The 16,775-nt window shown below is 40.0% G+C and overlaps 2 protein-coding genes across 2 annotated transcripts in view; both read left to right on the forward strand.

Moving 5' to 3' along the window:
* LOC116696880 (uncharacterized) overlaps positions 1-1,543 on the forward strand; it is a 5,433-nt gene extending 3,890 nt beyond the window's left edge. The window contains exons 8-9 of the mRNA XM_032528107.1: positions 1-38; positions 1,062-1,543. The exon at positions 1-38 is cut by the window's left edge and continues 79 nt beyond it. Coding sequence (XP_032383998.1) covers positions 1-38; positions 1,062-1,247 — 224 coding nt within the window. The 3' untranslated portion in view covers positions 1,248-1,543. The remainder of the gene's footprint in view (positions 39-1,061) is intronic.
* Positions 1,544-7,908: 6,365 nt separating this feature from the next.
* Positions 7,909-15,795, forward strand: LOC116696881 (uncharacterized). The gene is made up of 9 exons (XM_032528108.1): positions 7,909-8,034; positions 8,162-8,213; positions 8,884-9,032; positions 9,198-9,330; positions 9,454-9,726; positions 9,821-10,093; positions 10,194-10,357; positions 10,441-10,557; positions 15,114-15,795. The coding sequence occupies exons 2-9, from the start codon at positions 8,165-8,167 to the stop codon at positions 15,297-15,299; spliced, it is 1,344 nt and encodes a 447-aa protein (XP_032383999.1). The 5' UTR covers positions 7,909-8,034; positions 8,162-8,164; the 3' UTR covers positions 15,300-15,795.
* The last annotated feature ends 980 nt before the right edge of the window (positions 15,796-16,775 follow it).

Genomic DNA, 16,775 nt, shown 5'->3' on the forward strand with positions numbered 1-16,775 from the left:
TTTCTGGAGAACATACACCTACCCCCCTTGAGCCATCGGTAGGTTTTATACAAAGCTTAAACACTTTTAAGTTCAGTGTTAATAACTTCCCCCATGACCTGACAGGTTTCTGTACAGTGACTTTGATGGCGGTTGGCATGGCCCCATATTTGGAGAAGCAGACAGAGCTAAGTGATTTACTGCTGTGGATGGATGCCATATTGGGTTGGCTCCAAACATCACACGATAACGCAAACTAAATTACTGATCAAGGCTGTGATAGTAACTCCACTGGTCTGCTCTTCAGAGTAAAATTACTTTTTGTCAAACGAGTCTGATGGTTTTGAATAGAGAGATATGTACTGCTGTGGACGGGGGTGTTGACTCAGCTTTTATATAATAATCACAAGATGTATAACCTTATTGATTAGTTTACTGCTCACTGCGTTTTGCTAAGACTGAGTGGGCATTTCCATTTGGAAACCCGGAAAAGAATGATAGATGTACTCCGCCTTTAAAGGTTCATAATTGAAAAAAGTGAGATTTCCATGTCTTTTTTATTATAAAGCAGGATCCCTGAAGAAAAGCATACGGAACATATTCAGAAACTGAAACTGTACGGTCACAACTATACTATAGGTAGAAAGCGCCGCTACAGTGCCGTTACAGTCATTTCCCCTCTGGACTCAGAAACGCTGACCAATCAGGGCAGACTGGGCTTTTTCCGGTGCAGGAATTAAAGGGGTTTTACGCAATATTCAGAACATTAATACGGCAGCAAATACATATATTCTATATAAAGACATAGTGGAGTAATGGCATCCTGAGCAGAGAATGAAGTCACACTCCATGTGTGTGTTGCAATCCAAGCTTATCTGTTCCTTTTTCGTTTTGAGAACCGGTTTGGCAAGGCATGCATTTTAGTGCATGCGAGGGCCTTGTGCGTCAACAGATGCCAAGTGCCGCAACACAGCGTTGGCATTTAATAAGTTGGGGAGAATTTTTTTTTTTTTCCACTTACTGACACATATTTATTAACTTACACATCTGCACTGTTGTTGTTTTTTTACTTCTCTCTCCAGGTTGAATCTCTAGGAGAGCAGGGAGGCGATCCAGCTCCTACACTTGGCTCTGATTGTTGCTCCTCAGACCCTGTGCCCATGTTTGAGCTCAAAAGACAGTCCATTCCCTCTGCACTCCCCCTCAGTTCAGACTCAACTTCCTGTGACGTTTACACCTCAGATAAACTCAACTTCAACTTTCTGTAAGGGGCACAAGGTAAATTAAAATAATGCAGAGTAGAATTTACAGTTGTGCGCAGACATGGCAAAAGTACTCACTTTCTGTACTCAATTAAAAGTACAGATACTTAAAAAATACTCTGGTAAAAGTAGAAGTACTGATTTAACTTCTTTACTCAAGTAAAAGTAACAAAGTACAGGCTTGGAAATTGACTTAAAGTATAAAAGTAAATGTAGTCCCAGCTGAAAAACTTCAGTGGACATGGAAAAAGGCTCTTTATATGCCATTGGCTACATTTTAAATGGATGTCTGCCAATAGGCTGAAAACATCACAAACAATATTACTGAGACTGGGACTCCAGGTTAATATGATTCTGACTGAGCAGCAAGATATGAATTCAGTTGTGATTCTGTGAGAATTCACAGATCTAGTTTCTCTTTTTAATCTTCCCCTTAACATTTAAAGGAATCTACATGTATGTGTGCTCAAGTATGGCTTCTGGAAAGAAAATAAAGGATTAAATATGAATTACTAAACAGACATTAATGAAGTAGTTCCCCATACATTTTGAGTCATGCAGCACATTGGCCAGGAGTCCTTCTTGATGCCTACTATCTCAAACATCTCTCTCAGATAAGGCCGAGGATGACCTGTCTTGCTGCTTGTCTGCTGAATCTCTGGGATCTCTGTTTTCTTCATTTTCAATCATGTCGGCATCCATACCACTATTTGCTAATGTTAGCGCCATCAAGCCGCAATGATTTGGCGCAAATGAATGCCGCCGAATCTGTCGAGTCGTCTTAGTGGTGCTTCAAGTGCAACGTACAGTATAGTCCCATCCAATTAGATTGAATTCGGCATTGATGACACAAACAATAATAACGGTAACTCCAGTGAAATTATTTGAAACTTGTTAGTGAGGACTAGATTAGGACTGTCTTTAAAGCCGATTGTGGTTTCCAACTTCGCCCCAGGTAAAACACAGACGGAGACAACTTCTCTCTTTTTTTTTTTCTTTTTTTTTTAAGATTATTTTTGGGGCATTTTAGGCCTTTAATTGACAGGACAGTTACAGACATGAAAGGGGAGAGAGAGGGGGAGTGACACGCAGCAAAGGGCCGCAGGCCGGACCCGAACCCGGGCCGGCTGCGTCGAGGAGTCAACCTCTATACATGGGCACCCGCTCCACCAACCGAGCTATCTGGGTGCCCACAACTTCTCTCTTTTGATGCAACATGCAACATAGCTAACAGGTGAAGAACACAAACAACAGAATCACTAGCTAACTTATTTTAAATGTGCAAATATATAGACCAATACAACAAAAGGCTTAAATGAACTGACAACATAATTTATACAACTTATAGTTCTCAAACAGACAACACACACAATCTCAACTGAATATCCTCCGGACAGCTAGTCTCTTTTTCTTTTCTCTCACTTTCTTCTCCGTGTGGTGCGCGTGCCCACTCGCTGTGTGAAGCGCATGTCTGCTCTGTTCTCCAGTAAACTAAAGTAACGAGCCATTTTGTAAAATGTTAGGAGTAGAAAGTACTGATATTCGTGTTAAAATGTAAGGAGTAAAAGTAAAAGGTCGCCAGAAAAATAAATAGTAAAGTAAAAATATCGTTACTTCCCGTCTCTGGTTGTGCGTCGTGACCAGAGGTAAAAGTGTACTAGTAGTGCACTGTAAAAATACTCTGTTACAAGTAAAAGTTTGCATTGAAAATGTTTATTAAGTAAAAGTATGTAAGTATTATCAGGGAAATTTACTTAACCCTTGTGTTATCTGCCCTTTTCCCCTTTATCTCAATGTTTTTGTTGCTTTTTTTTTTTGCCGCCTTTTCCAACATTTTTCACTCTTTATTTCGACTTCCTTTATTTTGGATTTAAAAAAACACCAACTTTGAAAACGGGTCAAATTTGACCCGAAGACATCATGAGGGTTATAGTATTAAAAGTGAACATAGGCCTACTTAATGCAGAAAATACCTCACATTTTAGAAACTGGAAACGATCTAAGCAGTTCCGGATTTAATCATTTCAGCTGTACTTGTAGGCCTATATATTGTTGGGTAGTTTTATTCATAATAAAACATATTTTATAAACCACAGTGTGTTTAGTGTTCAAAAATCTTAATTTGTAAAACGACTATAGTATTAACTTAAGCGGTCAGACTAATGGCGTTTACTAGTGGAGTAAAAGGTACAATATTTCCCCCCGAAATGAAGTGGAGTAGCAGTAGAAAGTGGCATGAAAAGAAAAGACTCAAGTAAAGTACAAATATCTCAAATTTGTACTTAAGTACAGTACTTGAATAATTATACTTAGTTACTTAAAATACAGCCATTTCAGTGTTTCACTTTGTGATATGTAGAAAAAGTTCCCCTAAACTTGCAAAGGCGTGGTAATAGGCGTACAGAACAAGGACCACGTATTCCTGTTTAAAGGGGCGCTACGCTAGACTGAGTAGACCCCGCCCACTCTGCTGGCCATTTGATTTCACCCTGCAGCTCGGTCTGGAAACTTGCACATTTAAATCTCCTACTTTAGTTCACAATTTTGCGGGAACCAATTTCAAACTGCCTTATCTACCGGGTGCACTATTGGCGGGTTTAACAAAGTGACGATAGAGAAGTGACCAAGCAGCTTCTTGTTTACATTCAACATAGCGGCCACCAAACGCCACCAAAGTGCAGCAAACCCGCTGATGCCACTGTCGCTTCGATGTCACCCTGATCGTTGTTCTGATTGGTTGAAGGACTATCCAATTGTGTACAGTCATTTGAACTATGCCTCTTGGTCACTCCTCTTGTGCAGAGAAAATACACAGCAGGCTCCCCAGACTAATTGCTCAATCTCAAATCTATTGAACTTGGCTTGGTCTGGTGATAGCCAGACTAGCGCTATGCAGTTTTGGCCATTTCTTTGCTGTTTTCTTGCTTTTTGCTCACAGGTTTCTCTATAGAGCTCCTTCTACAGCTTTGAAATAGATATTTGGCAGCTCCTATGTTTACTTGTGTCTTACTCCTCGCTTGGTTAGTCTGCCGTTTCTTCTTTCTCTCTTCCTCCGACAATGCTTTCCTAGCTTTCTGCTTCTTTTTTGCCGGCTCAGCCATGACAATAGAGTGAAAAACTTTGTCTCTACCTTTTAGCTGGTTCTTGAATGGGCGTATGTGTGCAGTGCCGTGAAGCCATTCATTGCATTGCGAGGCCTGATATCACACGATCCTTTGTGACGCAGAGGCTCGCCGGCCGAAAGTTGCAAGGGTGGCTCACAGGCGCAAGGGGGGAGCAAGATGACCACCATTCAACTTGAAAAAAGTCATACAACCATTACAATGACTCTGATCAGTTAAGGTACATTAAGCTAAAAAAAACTGCATAGTGCCCCTCTAATATTAAATATAAATGTGTGTCATAAACTCAGGTTATAATTAAAATGCATAACTTACACTTTATGCTGCTGCCAAAGATATTAAAGAAAGGCAGGACGATTTTAAAATGATGACTAAAAGTGAGTCTGGGTAGCAAATTTTATGAATTGAGGACTTCAAACGGACTTCAACACTCATGGAGATCAAAATCCGACACAGCAGTTTTTCTTATATATTCTTTTCCATTTGGTTGTTTCAAACCCTTATGCGCCTTAAGCCTCATATATAGCAACTTGTTAGTGTGGCTTTTAGTGTTACATTCTAGAAATTATATACCGTATGCTATTATTTTTGTCTTTATACATTGTATTAATGTCAAGTACTACACAAGGAAATGTCATGTTTTGAAAAAAACTTACACTTATGTGGGATTGCACTCAGAAGTGTAAATTGTTTTGTAAAAGTCAGCAAATATGTACTGTAAAAGTGTATTTGATATATCTGTAGATCTTATGTGAGCTGGTGCTTTTTGCATAAGCCCTTCTTGCAGTTTCGATAAACTACATTGATCATTATGCAATGAAATCAATGTGAAATTGTAATATTTGATACACATATAAGATATATAACTATATTTACTTTTACGTTTTTATGCCTCTGCGTTGACAACAGCAGTGGTCTGAGGCAACTTCCCTGTGACATCTAAATGATCTGCATTTTTTCAATGCCATACCTCTGGAGGGGAGATTGTGACCATATGTAACATTTGGTCTGATACTGGGTTGGTGACACTACTCTCAGGTGCCCACATGGAACCTAACTTCATGTAGGTGGTTAAAGGCATTACAAACCTTTTTTCACAATTTTTTTCTAAACAATGTGGAGTGAACGTGACTATACTGTTTACCTCGAAAATTAGTACTTTTTTTGTTGTTTGCCAAGAAAGATGTGTTTTTCCTGTTGTTTTGATCTTCTGACCTCTTCATTTGAATTGTGAGGGCTAACTGTTGGATAAAGATCATGTCACATTATCAGTCAGAGTTCTAACTGTTGAATTGATGAATTGACAAATTGTGAATGAATGTGATCAAACTACACTCAAAGAATATTGATGGAGCGGCTGAGTTTTTGGTTGTTAAACTATTAAAGGGGTACTCTAGCAATGTATTATTGCACTTTAATAAACTTAGGGGACATGTGAGACTTGTCAGACTTGACAAAGCTCCTCCAGAGTCACAGAAGACCTGTGGTGGAAGAAGTACTCAGATCTTTTTCTTAAAAGTAGTAAAGGCTACCACAATGTACAAATCTGTGGTCTCTCTGTAACAAGTAAAAGACTTTAGAAAAGTATTAGCATCAAAATACTTAAAGTACGCTCCCCAAAGTAAAAGGGCTCATACAGAATGGCCCATTAATGTATGTTAAACTATTTGATTATAATTATTGATGCCTTAATTTGTTCACGACTTTAATGCTATAGTGCGTTTTTGTCACAAATTCATTCTCTGCATTTAACCCATCCTTCAAGGGAGTAGTTACAGTTACAAAGTAGGATCCTCTTGACAGACTGTGTGCCAAGATTAAACCTATATGTTTTCATCGATTTACAAAAACACGAGGACAGGTGCTCACATAAGAAGAAAAAAAATGATTTTTCTGCATTGAAATGCACTGTAACCAATGAAGTAGGCTACAAATCTAAGGTACTTGTACTTGTACCTGAGTAGCCTATTTCCATTCATTGCTACTTAATTCTATTCCACAACAATTCAGTTTTTGCTCCACTACATTTATTCAAGAAAGTCACATTAGGGTTGTACATAAAAAATATGATGATCTTTTAAAATTGTATGCAATGTTAATATCAACTACAAAACATTAGTTCAAATTTGCTAAATCTCAACCCACTATAACATACTGTACAGAATTTGTGCATCAGTAATAAAAGGTAAATCAAATAATATAATTTAACAGAGACAATTTATCACTATTAAGCATTGTGCTGAGATAAGTGTCATCTTCAATACAGGGCAGTGTAAAAAAATAATAAAAATAATCAAAATCATGCAAATGACTAAAGTAAAAGTAGCCTATGTTTGCCTAAGTATTAGCATTAAATATAGTATATGCTACTTAGTATAGCCTATTATTATAACAGTATTCTAATGCAAAATTGCCCATTTCAGAATAACATTCAACATCAGAGAATATAAACGGCAACAACAAACAAGCAAAGCAGCCGACCCTGCTTGTAGAAATGGATTATTTCTTTCCAGCAGATATCCCATTAAACTATATCTCTGTTCCATACGACTTCTACTTCGACTGTACTGAAAACTACAATGTTTGTCTAAGAAAACAAGTGAATAGTTTCCCAGACAGAGCAGCTAAACCAAAGAGCAATTTTTCCTTTTAAAATGGTTTCATTTCAATGTGTAGGGGCCAGAAGAGGTGAAAGAATCCAGATTTTTACAAGAAAAAAAATCATCTAATTCCTTTTTATCACATTGTGACCAGGGTTCAAAATTAGCACCAATTATGTCAGTGTTTCTCAACATTTTTCAGACCAAGGACCACTTACCCATTGAAAATAAAACTCTAGACCACATACAATAACTGCCAAAATATTCCCCAAAACAATAGGCATCCTACTTTAACACTATATCACAAATTATAGCTTAATTAAAGGACAGTTTTACAACAGTAACTTATTGCCTTAGTTGGGCATCTCAATGGGAAGAATGGTGCTGCTTATGTTGAGAATGCAGTTACCATAAATTTTATGTCTCTGGATTTTCTTCAAGTGGCAGTGTTGCAAAAGGGACGGCTTCATTGCTGAAGTCCATGAGAAAACAGCCAGTATAAATGTTAAATTGGTTAAATTTACATACAAGTTTTTATGTTCAAAATAACATTTCTATGATCCTTAATGTTAGATGTCGGAGTTGCTGGCACACAGTTTGATAAACACCGTTTTGGATTTTAAATAAAAAACATGATACTTTACAAAATCTACTGAAGGGCCACCAGGAGTCGGACCACTCTTTGAAAACTGATCTAGGCCTACCAGCCGAATTCTGCTACAATATGCAATTGGCTGGTAGATGTGCTTCACTCACCAGCCAAAAAACCCCAATGGTAATCTAATTGGCTGGTAAAATCCAAACATTCACTAGCCATTTGGCTGGTGGACAAAAAAGCTAATTTTGAACCCTGATTGTGACCACTGGGGCCGCGGCACTCTGGATAGACAGTAGATGCGCAGTTATGAAGATGACAGTGTGAAGGAAGCCTCGCCCAGTCTAGTTTTTCTGTCTGATGGACAGTACAAACTCACACACCGTCCTATACAGGACATCCATGACACACACCCAACCTCACACACTCACACACTCACAGAACTCGACATCAACACAAAAGGAAATTACTTTGCAGTGAGTATGCAACTTCTTGTCTGTCAGTTCTTCAAATCTTATGCTCAATGTTTATTTTTTGCTCTCTGGGCTCAGAGAAACATTGTGATCGTAGCCTATTATAAGTTAACATGCATATTCTCTGCAGGACATGTTACTGTTACTATACGTGACTACTGTTTCCTGCGTCTTGTTTGTTGGTGAGTAGAAATCCTACAGCTTCACAGAAGATATGCTATGCAGGTTTAACCCATTTGAAACTTAACTTTACAGCCTTTACGTTTTCATTAGCAAATACTTGACTCCACATACAGTATCTTGTCTCTACAACTTGTTGAAAATATGCCAACTATGTCAACTATGTCAACTGCATTTACAACAACTATGAGGTAATGCAGCTTTATTTGTATAGCACATTTTGGCAACAAGGTACAAAGTGCTTTACATAACACATTAAAGAGCAGCTAAAAACAGTTAAAAATATTAAAACAGATAACAGGCTAAAATACGAGAATAAACGTTACGGTGCAGTTTAAGAAATAAACAATTATTTAAGGAAAGGCAGTTAAAAAAAAAGAAAGGCTATCAGCCTTAATTTAAAAACGCTGAGAGCTGCAGCAGACCTGCAGTTTTCTGGGAGTTTGTTCGGTCATATAATGTGGCTTAATTTGTACTTATTTTGGGACATGCCAGAATTCATTGATTAAATATAGGGTTCTAATTGATTATATTTTGGGCACAGGAACAAATGGAACGTTTACAGTATGCATATACAAAGTATGTTTTCCACATGTCCTCATGTTTTGTATCTGACCTGTCCTAATATTCCCTCCATCTATCTTTTCCTCACTGGTATCTTTTTGACATAAGGTTCATTCGCTGAGTTTTTTGAAAAACGTATGTGCTATGGCAGAACTTTGAGATTCCCAGATACTTATACTCCACCTCATTTCAATGGACAGTTGTACTTCACTCCAAAGAAGAGTGAATCCAGGAAGCTAGTGATGGATAAGGACGAGGTGAGCAGCTTTTGGTGCTATGATTTATACTATCACCAATTTTGGTATAACAACCATTAATGGCAAGATATTGAATATGACAAAAGTCAGAATAAAACAGGTTTTGAATAAACAGAATCTACCTTCTATCCTAAGTAAATGCATGTGTGTTATTCTTTAATTCAGGCAAAGGACCCACGCCTGCATATTTCCATTGGCTCAGTTAAACTTATAGATTTGACAGAAAGAGATGAGGGAATGTTTTCTGTCTCAATTGAAGATGCTATGCCATACGATGTTATTAAGCTGCAAATTGTGGGTAAGACTATTACACTATACTGTATTTGTAAAAGTGCTATGCTATCAGAAAACCTTTGTGGAAAAGATTTATATTAGGTGTGTAAGAACTCCACCCTGTTCTTTTCTTTGTGTGCTTTTCCAGAGTGTGCTTACAAGAGGTACAGGAATTACGGTAGACCATATTCCAATACCGTTCCTAGACAGACTGAGTTTGTGGAGTTTACTCCCCTTCACGATGAGGACCTGCCGGCGGTCCTGTGGAATCGCACCAACCCTCAGGGCAATAAGGGAAGCAGATGGCAGATGAAGGGTTCTATATGGGAGATTACGAGTGTCAGTCAGGCAGATAGCGGCTACTACAACTTCAGAAAAAAAGACAACACTTTGTTGTCAAGGATATGTCTTACAGTAAAAGGTGATATTAGTAACGAACAGAAGCTGCATGTGAGCTTTTAGACTGATGTGTATCTAAAAATGTTTTGATACAATATACTCTTTATCACACACAGAGAACAATAGACACTATAATAAAAATGTGAATGAACTGCTCCTCATCCAAAATCCTCCGGGGGATGCCACATGGACTGTGACTTTTACACCGGCAGGGGAACTGGAAAACAACACATTGATGGAAGCCGGCAATTTAGTCACAGACGATAGGAGGATTCGGACCATGCCTAAGGGCATAGAGATTAATCCTGTAAATATCACAGACTCTGGCACCTTTGAGAACAGAGACCTGCAAGGTCACCTGGCCCAGATTGTGATAGTGGAGGTAGATGGTGAGCAACAGCACACATTATTTTGAAAATTGTATGAACAAACTGTAACTGATGATTTAAATCAACATACTACCCCCCTCTCCTTCTTCTACTCTTACAGAACCTCTTCCTTCTGTACTTCATCCATATGTTTATATTGCCATTATTGGCGGGATTATCTTTGCGGTGGTGATCTGCTGTTGCTGTGTGAAAAAGTGCTGTTGTAAAAACAGCTCTTCCAAATCTGCTCCTCAGACTGCAGCCGCACCTGCTGTGTATTACCATGTAAGTACTTCATCAAATGGGCATTCAGACCAACTGTTTCTAATATACGTGTGTTTACTTCAATGACCTCCTTCCAATTGCAGGATTCAATTCAACCTGAAGGCCCAAGTTACTCTGCTGCACCTGCTCCAAATAACTCTTATCAGCCAATGAATTCCGTTGTTTCTGGAGAACATACACCTACCCCCCTTGAGCCATCGGTAGGTTTTATACAAAGCTTTTCAATATGTGAGGCGTGCCTCTCCAGTGAGGCACAGGAGAGTTGTTGGTGGCAACACAGAGAAGGAGATACTTAAGGCAAAGATACTGTGTGAGGTAAAAGGTCGGTGCATGCTAATGTTCTGAAATCAACTGAAGATAGTTATTGTAGTTTGACCCACTGATTTGGCCCAAGACTGTCTTAAAACTATACTCACATGCCCTTGTGTATTAAAAAACAATGATTACTTACTGTGATCATACTTCTTGTTCATCAGAGATCCATTCTTGATGTGCTTCAGTGTAAGTAATGGGGGGATATCCACAGTCCTCATTCTGAAAAATAATCCGAAAGTATCTATTCTATCTATCTATTCTTACAAGGCTGCAACAGTCTGAGGTAATCAAATCAAGTTGGTATCTTCCAAAGTTACTACCTTGTTAGCACTAAATTACATCTTAATTGTTCCCTTGACAGTGCTTTCATGCTGAGGTGTGGCATAGTAACATTAATACAAGAATGACGTTTTGTACAGAATAAGACTAAGTTTGGGACAAATATTTAGATTTATGGTCCCCGTCACCTTACATCGGTAACACAACAAGAATATCTAATAATGATAATCCATTTTTTATTTATAATGCCCTTTACATTTCACAAGGAAATCTCAAAGGGCTACAGTTAATAGGGAGTTAAAAACAGTTTCCAGAGTAACGATAACAATTTACAAGCAATAAAAAAAACACCATAGAACTAAAATAAAACAGTGACTGTTAAAAGGCCTTTTGAAATATAGTGTCTTAGGCCCTTCTTAAACTCTCACAGTTTGTGGGGCCCTCAGGGACTCTGGAGGCGTTCCAGAACCGAGGGCGACTGCCTGGAAAGCCCTGTCTCCCATTGTGGACAGTTTAGTCCTAGGTTGGGCAGGCATAGGTGGAGATGGAGGAGCGAGGTTTCGTGGTGGGTGGTGGGGTGAAGTTCACTGAGGTAGGTAGGGGCAGTTCCATGAATGCACTGGTGGGTAAGTAGACAGATTTTGAATTGAATCTTTGTTTAATGGGCACCCAGTGGAGGGATTTCAGGACCGGGGTGATGTGATCATATTTGCGCCTCCTCGTCAGGACCCGGGCGCGCAATTTTGAATATGTTGGAGTTTTTGCAGGCTCCTGCCAGGGGTCCCACAGAAAGGCATTACAGTAGTCCAACCTGGAGGAGACAAAAGCATGGATCAACTTCTCACACTGGTTGGGAGAGGGAGGGGCGGAGTTTGGCAATGTTTTTGAGGTGAAGAGGAGACCTTACAAAGGTGGCGGATGTGGTGTCACAATGTAGATTTGATCTAGTCTGACCCAAGGTTTGTGACAGAGGTAGACAGGGCGATGTGATGACCAAAAATGATATACTGCTGAGGGAGGAGGACTGGTTTGGTGTGGGTACCGATCAGGATGCTTCGGTTTTTGCTGCTATTTAATTGAAGGAAGTTGTCGACATCCATGCCCTTTCCTCCGGCAAACCTGAAGTGCAGACGGTAAGACTGAGGGGGTGTGGAGTCCATTTTTATGTATAGTTGAGTATCGTCTGCATACAGTGGAATGAACTTTGTGTTTTGGATGATGGGCCAAGGTAATAAATAGATGGTGAAAGGGTTGGGCGAGGACGCCTTGTGGCACTCCACAACTGACTGGTGTGGGTGATGATTGAAACTGACCTAGACCACATGCCTCCGTCCTGCCTGTGAGGTAGGACTGGAACCAACTTAGTGTCCCAGAGTCCTACCACAGACTGGAGACGGTGGAGCAAGATGTTGTGATCCACGGTGTCAAAGGCGGCCGACAGGTCCAGTAGGAGGAGGAGAGATGGTGAGCCTTTCAGCAGTCATATGTAGGTCATTCATGACGCTACCAGGGCTGTCTCGTGCTGTGTGCTGCTCGAAACCGACTGAAATTTTTCATATGTTATGGATATGAAGGATTGTGTGATGTTGGCTACACAAACTTTTTCCAGGATTTTAGACAAAAACGGCAGGTTTGAAATGGGTCTGTAGTGAGCCAGGATGTCAGGGTCGAGTGACGTCTTTTCAGTGAGGGCGGATGACTGCAGTTTTGAGAGCTGGAGAACCTGACCGATTGAGACTGATTGAGGATTTCTGTGATCGGTGGACTGATGGCTGTGATATTGGATTTTAATAATGAGTGGGGAAGGGGTCCGTGAGCATGTGGAGGTTCTCATACACTTTATGATCGTCTCCACTTCTGTCTTGAAGTCCCTGAGAAAACGAAATGTGTTGAGCGGGTTTGTGAGACTAATTTTGGAGCAGGGTGAAATAGGCAGAGGTTTGACCGGATTGAAGCCACCTTGTTGGTGAAAAAGTCCTGAACCTATTGCACTGACCTATACTGTGTCAGCAGGTCCACATGTAGGAGCTTTGAGAAGAGAGGTTATTGATGCAACAACTGTTGATTACCAGTGCAGTTTGAGATTTTTTGTGAAAGATATTGAGACCTGGCTGTGGTGAGTAATTTAGAGTATATTTTTGGTGTCACGGTAGCCTGTTTATATACATGTAAACCACTGGAGATAGTTTCGTCAGCAGACCGTTGTTTTCAGCCTACGGAGCTCTGTTGTACCAAGGTGCTGACCTTGAGAAGTAACTGTTTTTGTTTTGATTGGTGCATGTAACTCAAGGATATTGTAAAGACTGGAATTATAGTAGTCACAGAGCCTTAACTGATGGGAACTGTGTGACTATGGAATTTGCTGTATGTCTTGGTTAAAGGGATGTGTGTCTATTGCTTTTAATTTCTGAACTGGATTTGACGTTTTGTTTTATAGTATGGACTTGCTAGGGGCATTTTCAGGGAAACCACCTATGGTCAGACACCGCCCAAGTCATAGACTCTCATGTTGGTGATGGGGCATTGTCTGTTATTACTAGATCCAGAGTGGGCTTTTATATGTGTGTACTGTGACATGTTGTGTGAGATGTAAGCAGTCCAGGAGTTCAAGACCTCTACAGCAGGACGGTTTGTGGGGGAGTCAACAGGGGTTGAAATCTCCCATAATGAGTATATATGGGTTATTGCACAGAGTGATGTAGTAGATCTTGCAGCTCAGTGATAAAACCAGGGTGTGGTTTCGGGGGCGATAGATGAGGAGTATTGTTATTACTTCTTTATGGATCTATTGAATGAAAGACACTCAAATTGTCAGCTCTGGCAGTGGGAGGGGGTGGGAAATTGGTCTATGCGATGAATGACAGCAAGAACCTCCACCACGGCCGGTGGTTCTGGCCTTCTCCAGGTATGTGTATCCTGGGGGGCCTTCATTAGTGCCAGATATGACTCTGGTTGTTGCCAGGTTTTCAGTGAGGCCACTCATATGTATTTGTTTTTCAAGAAATGTTCAAAAATTAAGCTGGTTTTGTTTGACAGTGACTGGGTATGGAAGGTCTATTTTTTTTCTGAGGATGTCTACACTTGGGAAATGCGGAGAAAGCGGAAGTCCACTCCGCGTTTTCCATGTCTCCAGTGTTTCCCGTTCTGACGCAGGCCTTTAACGGTCCTTGTGTTGGTGATGTTCTGATGACGTAGTTGCCAATGACGCGTTTGGTGAGCGCCGCGGGGATGCAACAGGTGAGGGTGAGGTCCAGGTACAATAAGGGAACTCTTAATGGCCAAGATGACCAGAATGGATCGTTACAGCAAGAGCAATGTATTTCATAGTGGGCAGCAGTCTGTTGTTTTAAGATAAACAAAATGTGAACCTATCCTTTAACACACACTAATGATACACACATTTATAAGTTCAGTAGAGATGCGTGTGAAAAATGCTGACCTATGACCCATTAATAAGGCAGCAAACTAATATTTGCTTAAAGACATAGTAGAGTAATGGCGTCCTGAGCTGAGAATGAAGTCACGCTTCCTCTGCGTGTTGCACTCCAAGCATCTCTTTTCTTTGTTTTGATAACCGGTCTGACAAGGCAAGCATGTAAGTGCCTTGTGGGCCGACAAGCTCCGATGGGGAACGGAATGTGAGAGCCGTGTGGAGTCAATCACAGACCACTTTTGTTCTAAATATCTAGTATAGTCCATTTTTGGATATTTTTTGGGGGGCATTTTAGGCCTTTATTTCCAACAGAACAGCTTAGACTTAAAAGGAAAGAGAGAAGGTTGGGGTTGAACCCACAGCCGCTGCATCAAGGACTAAGCCTTTCTATAAGGGCACACGCTCTACCAGTTGTGCTACTCAGGTGGCCTAGTATAGCCCAACAGAGACAGGCGCTAAAATGGAGCATTTTAGACTGAGGGTGAATACAGGTATTTTTGGACAGACAGTACGAGAAAAGGAATGTGTGTTTTGAACATTAAAGCATGTAAACATGTTCTAGTAAAAAACTAAAATATGAACATGAAAATAAGCATAATATAGGACAAAGAGCAAAAAGTCCTCATTCTAATATTTATTTTGGATAATTTTAGAATCTTTAACACTTACTGACACTGTCTGTATTTATTAACTGAAACATCTGCATTGTCTTTTTACTTATCTCTCCAGGTTGAACCTCTAGGAGGGCAGGGAGGCGATTCAGCTCCTACATTTGGCTCGGATTGTCGCTCCTCAGACCCTGTGTCAAAGTTTGAGCCCAAAAGAGAGCTCACTCCCTCTGCAGTCCCCCACGTTTCAGACTCAACTTTCTATGACGTTTACACCTCAGATAAACTCAACTTTAACTTTCTGTAAGGAGCACACCGTACATTCGAGTGATGCGGAATTTAGCATTGTGCATTGTGACTAGTGGAAATAGAGCCATTTCAGTGGCGTACAGAAAAAGGACCATTTATTCCTCTTTAATATGGAATGTGTTTCATAAACTCAGGTTATAATTAAATGCATAATTTGCACTGTATACTGCTGACAAAGATATCAAAAAAAGGGGAGATGATTTTAGAATGAGGATTCAAAGTGAGTCTAGGTAGCAGATTTTGCAAATTGAGAACTTCAAACTGACTTCAATACTAATGGGGATCAAAATGCAACACTGTCCACTGTCACCAGCTTTACTTACATATCCTTTTTATATAGTTGTTTTAAACCCTTGTCATGTTCCTTCAGCCTGATATATAGCAATGTGTTTGTGTGGCTTTTATCGTTACATTCTGGGAAATTATATATGATATTATTTTGTCTTTATGCTTTGTATAAATTTCCAGTCCTACACAAGGAAACGTCATGTTTTTTTTGTTTTTTTTTAAACGATTCAATTTCTGTGGGACTGGGATTGCACTCAGAAGTTCTGCTCTGCTCTCCTGTCTCCACTGTGGTCAGGTTACAGCCTTTTTACGTAGTGAATGTATGTATGTATGTATGTACTATAACAGACGGGGTTTAGGGTTTAACCAAACAATTACATGAGTTCCACCAATCAGAGGCATCACTGTGGGATTGTTGGATCGTTCAGGATTGTGGGTAATGAAGTACTTATCCAAGTCATTGTGAATAAAAGACATTTATCACAAAACAATGTTGGTGCCCCATGAACTTTTGGCATCTGTACGAGCATATACAATCGCTTAGTCATGTCGTGGCTTGTTTTAAGTCTATCATCAACGGTTACAATTTTATGGCTTGTACTCCAACTGTCAATGGAGAAGTTGTATTGTATTTTTACTTCCGGAACTGGCTGTGGTTGGGACTGTTGAGGCCTGTAATGTTACCCATTGTGTTTCTGTTTATTTTAAAGCTCATTATCACAATGAGCCTGTTGAACCGAGGCCAGACCAACTCAGTCAGCCCTCTGGGTCACCATACCCCGCTCAGCCTTCTTACGCTCTGGCCAACCCGCCAGTTAGTGTGTGTTGCATTACACTGAGAGAGAACTCCAGCTCTGTTTATGCTCTCTATTCTTCATTCCACTAATAATATGTTATGTTTTGCTTTATTCTGCAAATCCACAGTTATCCCACTGTAGAAGGGCTGAAAGTTTATTCTGAGGCTAATTATAAACCAATTTGGTATTTTTTAGTAGCAGTTATATTCTATATACAGTATATTCTTCACTGTTTCATGTTACTAGATGTAATGATAACCCAGTTTACCACGTTGTATTGGCATTTCTTCAAACCAATCACAATCCTCTTGGCCGCTGCTAACACCTGGATGCAGAAAAGGTGCCTTTGCAAAACAGCCTTGGGAAGGAACTTGTTTTGGTGGAACATG

Source organism: Etheostoma spectabile, chromosome 10, assembly GCF_008692095.1.
Source record: "Etheostoma spectabile isolate EspeVRDwgs_2016 chromosome 10, UIUC_Espe_1.0, whole genome shotgun sequence".
NCBI classification, from domain to species: domain Eukaryota; kingdom Metazoa; phylum Chordata; class Actinopteri; order Perciformes; family Percidae; genus Etheostoma; species Etheostoma spectabile.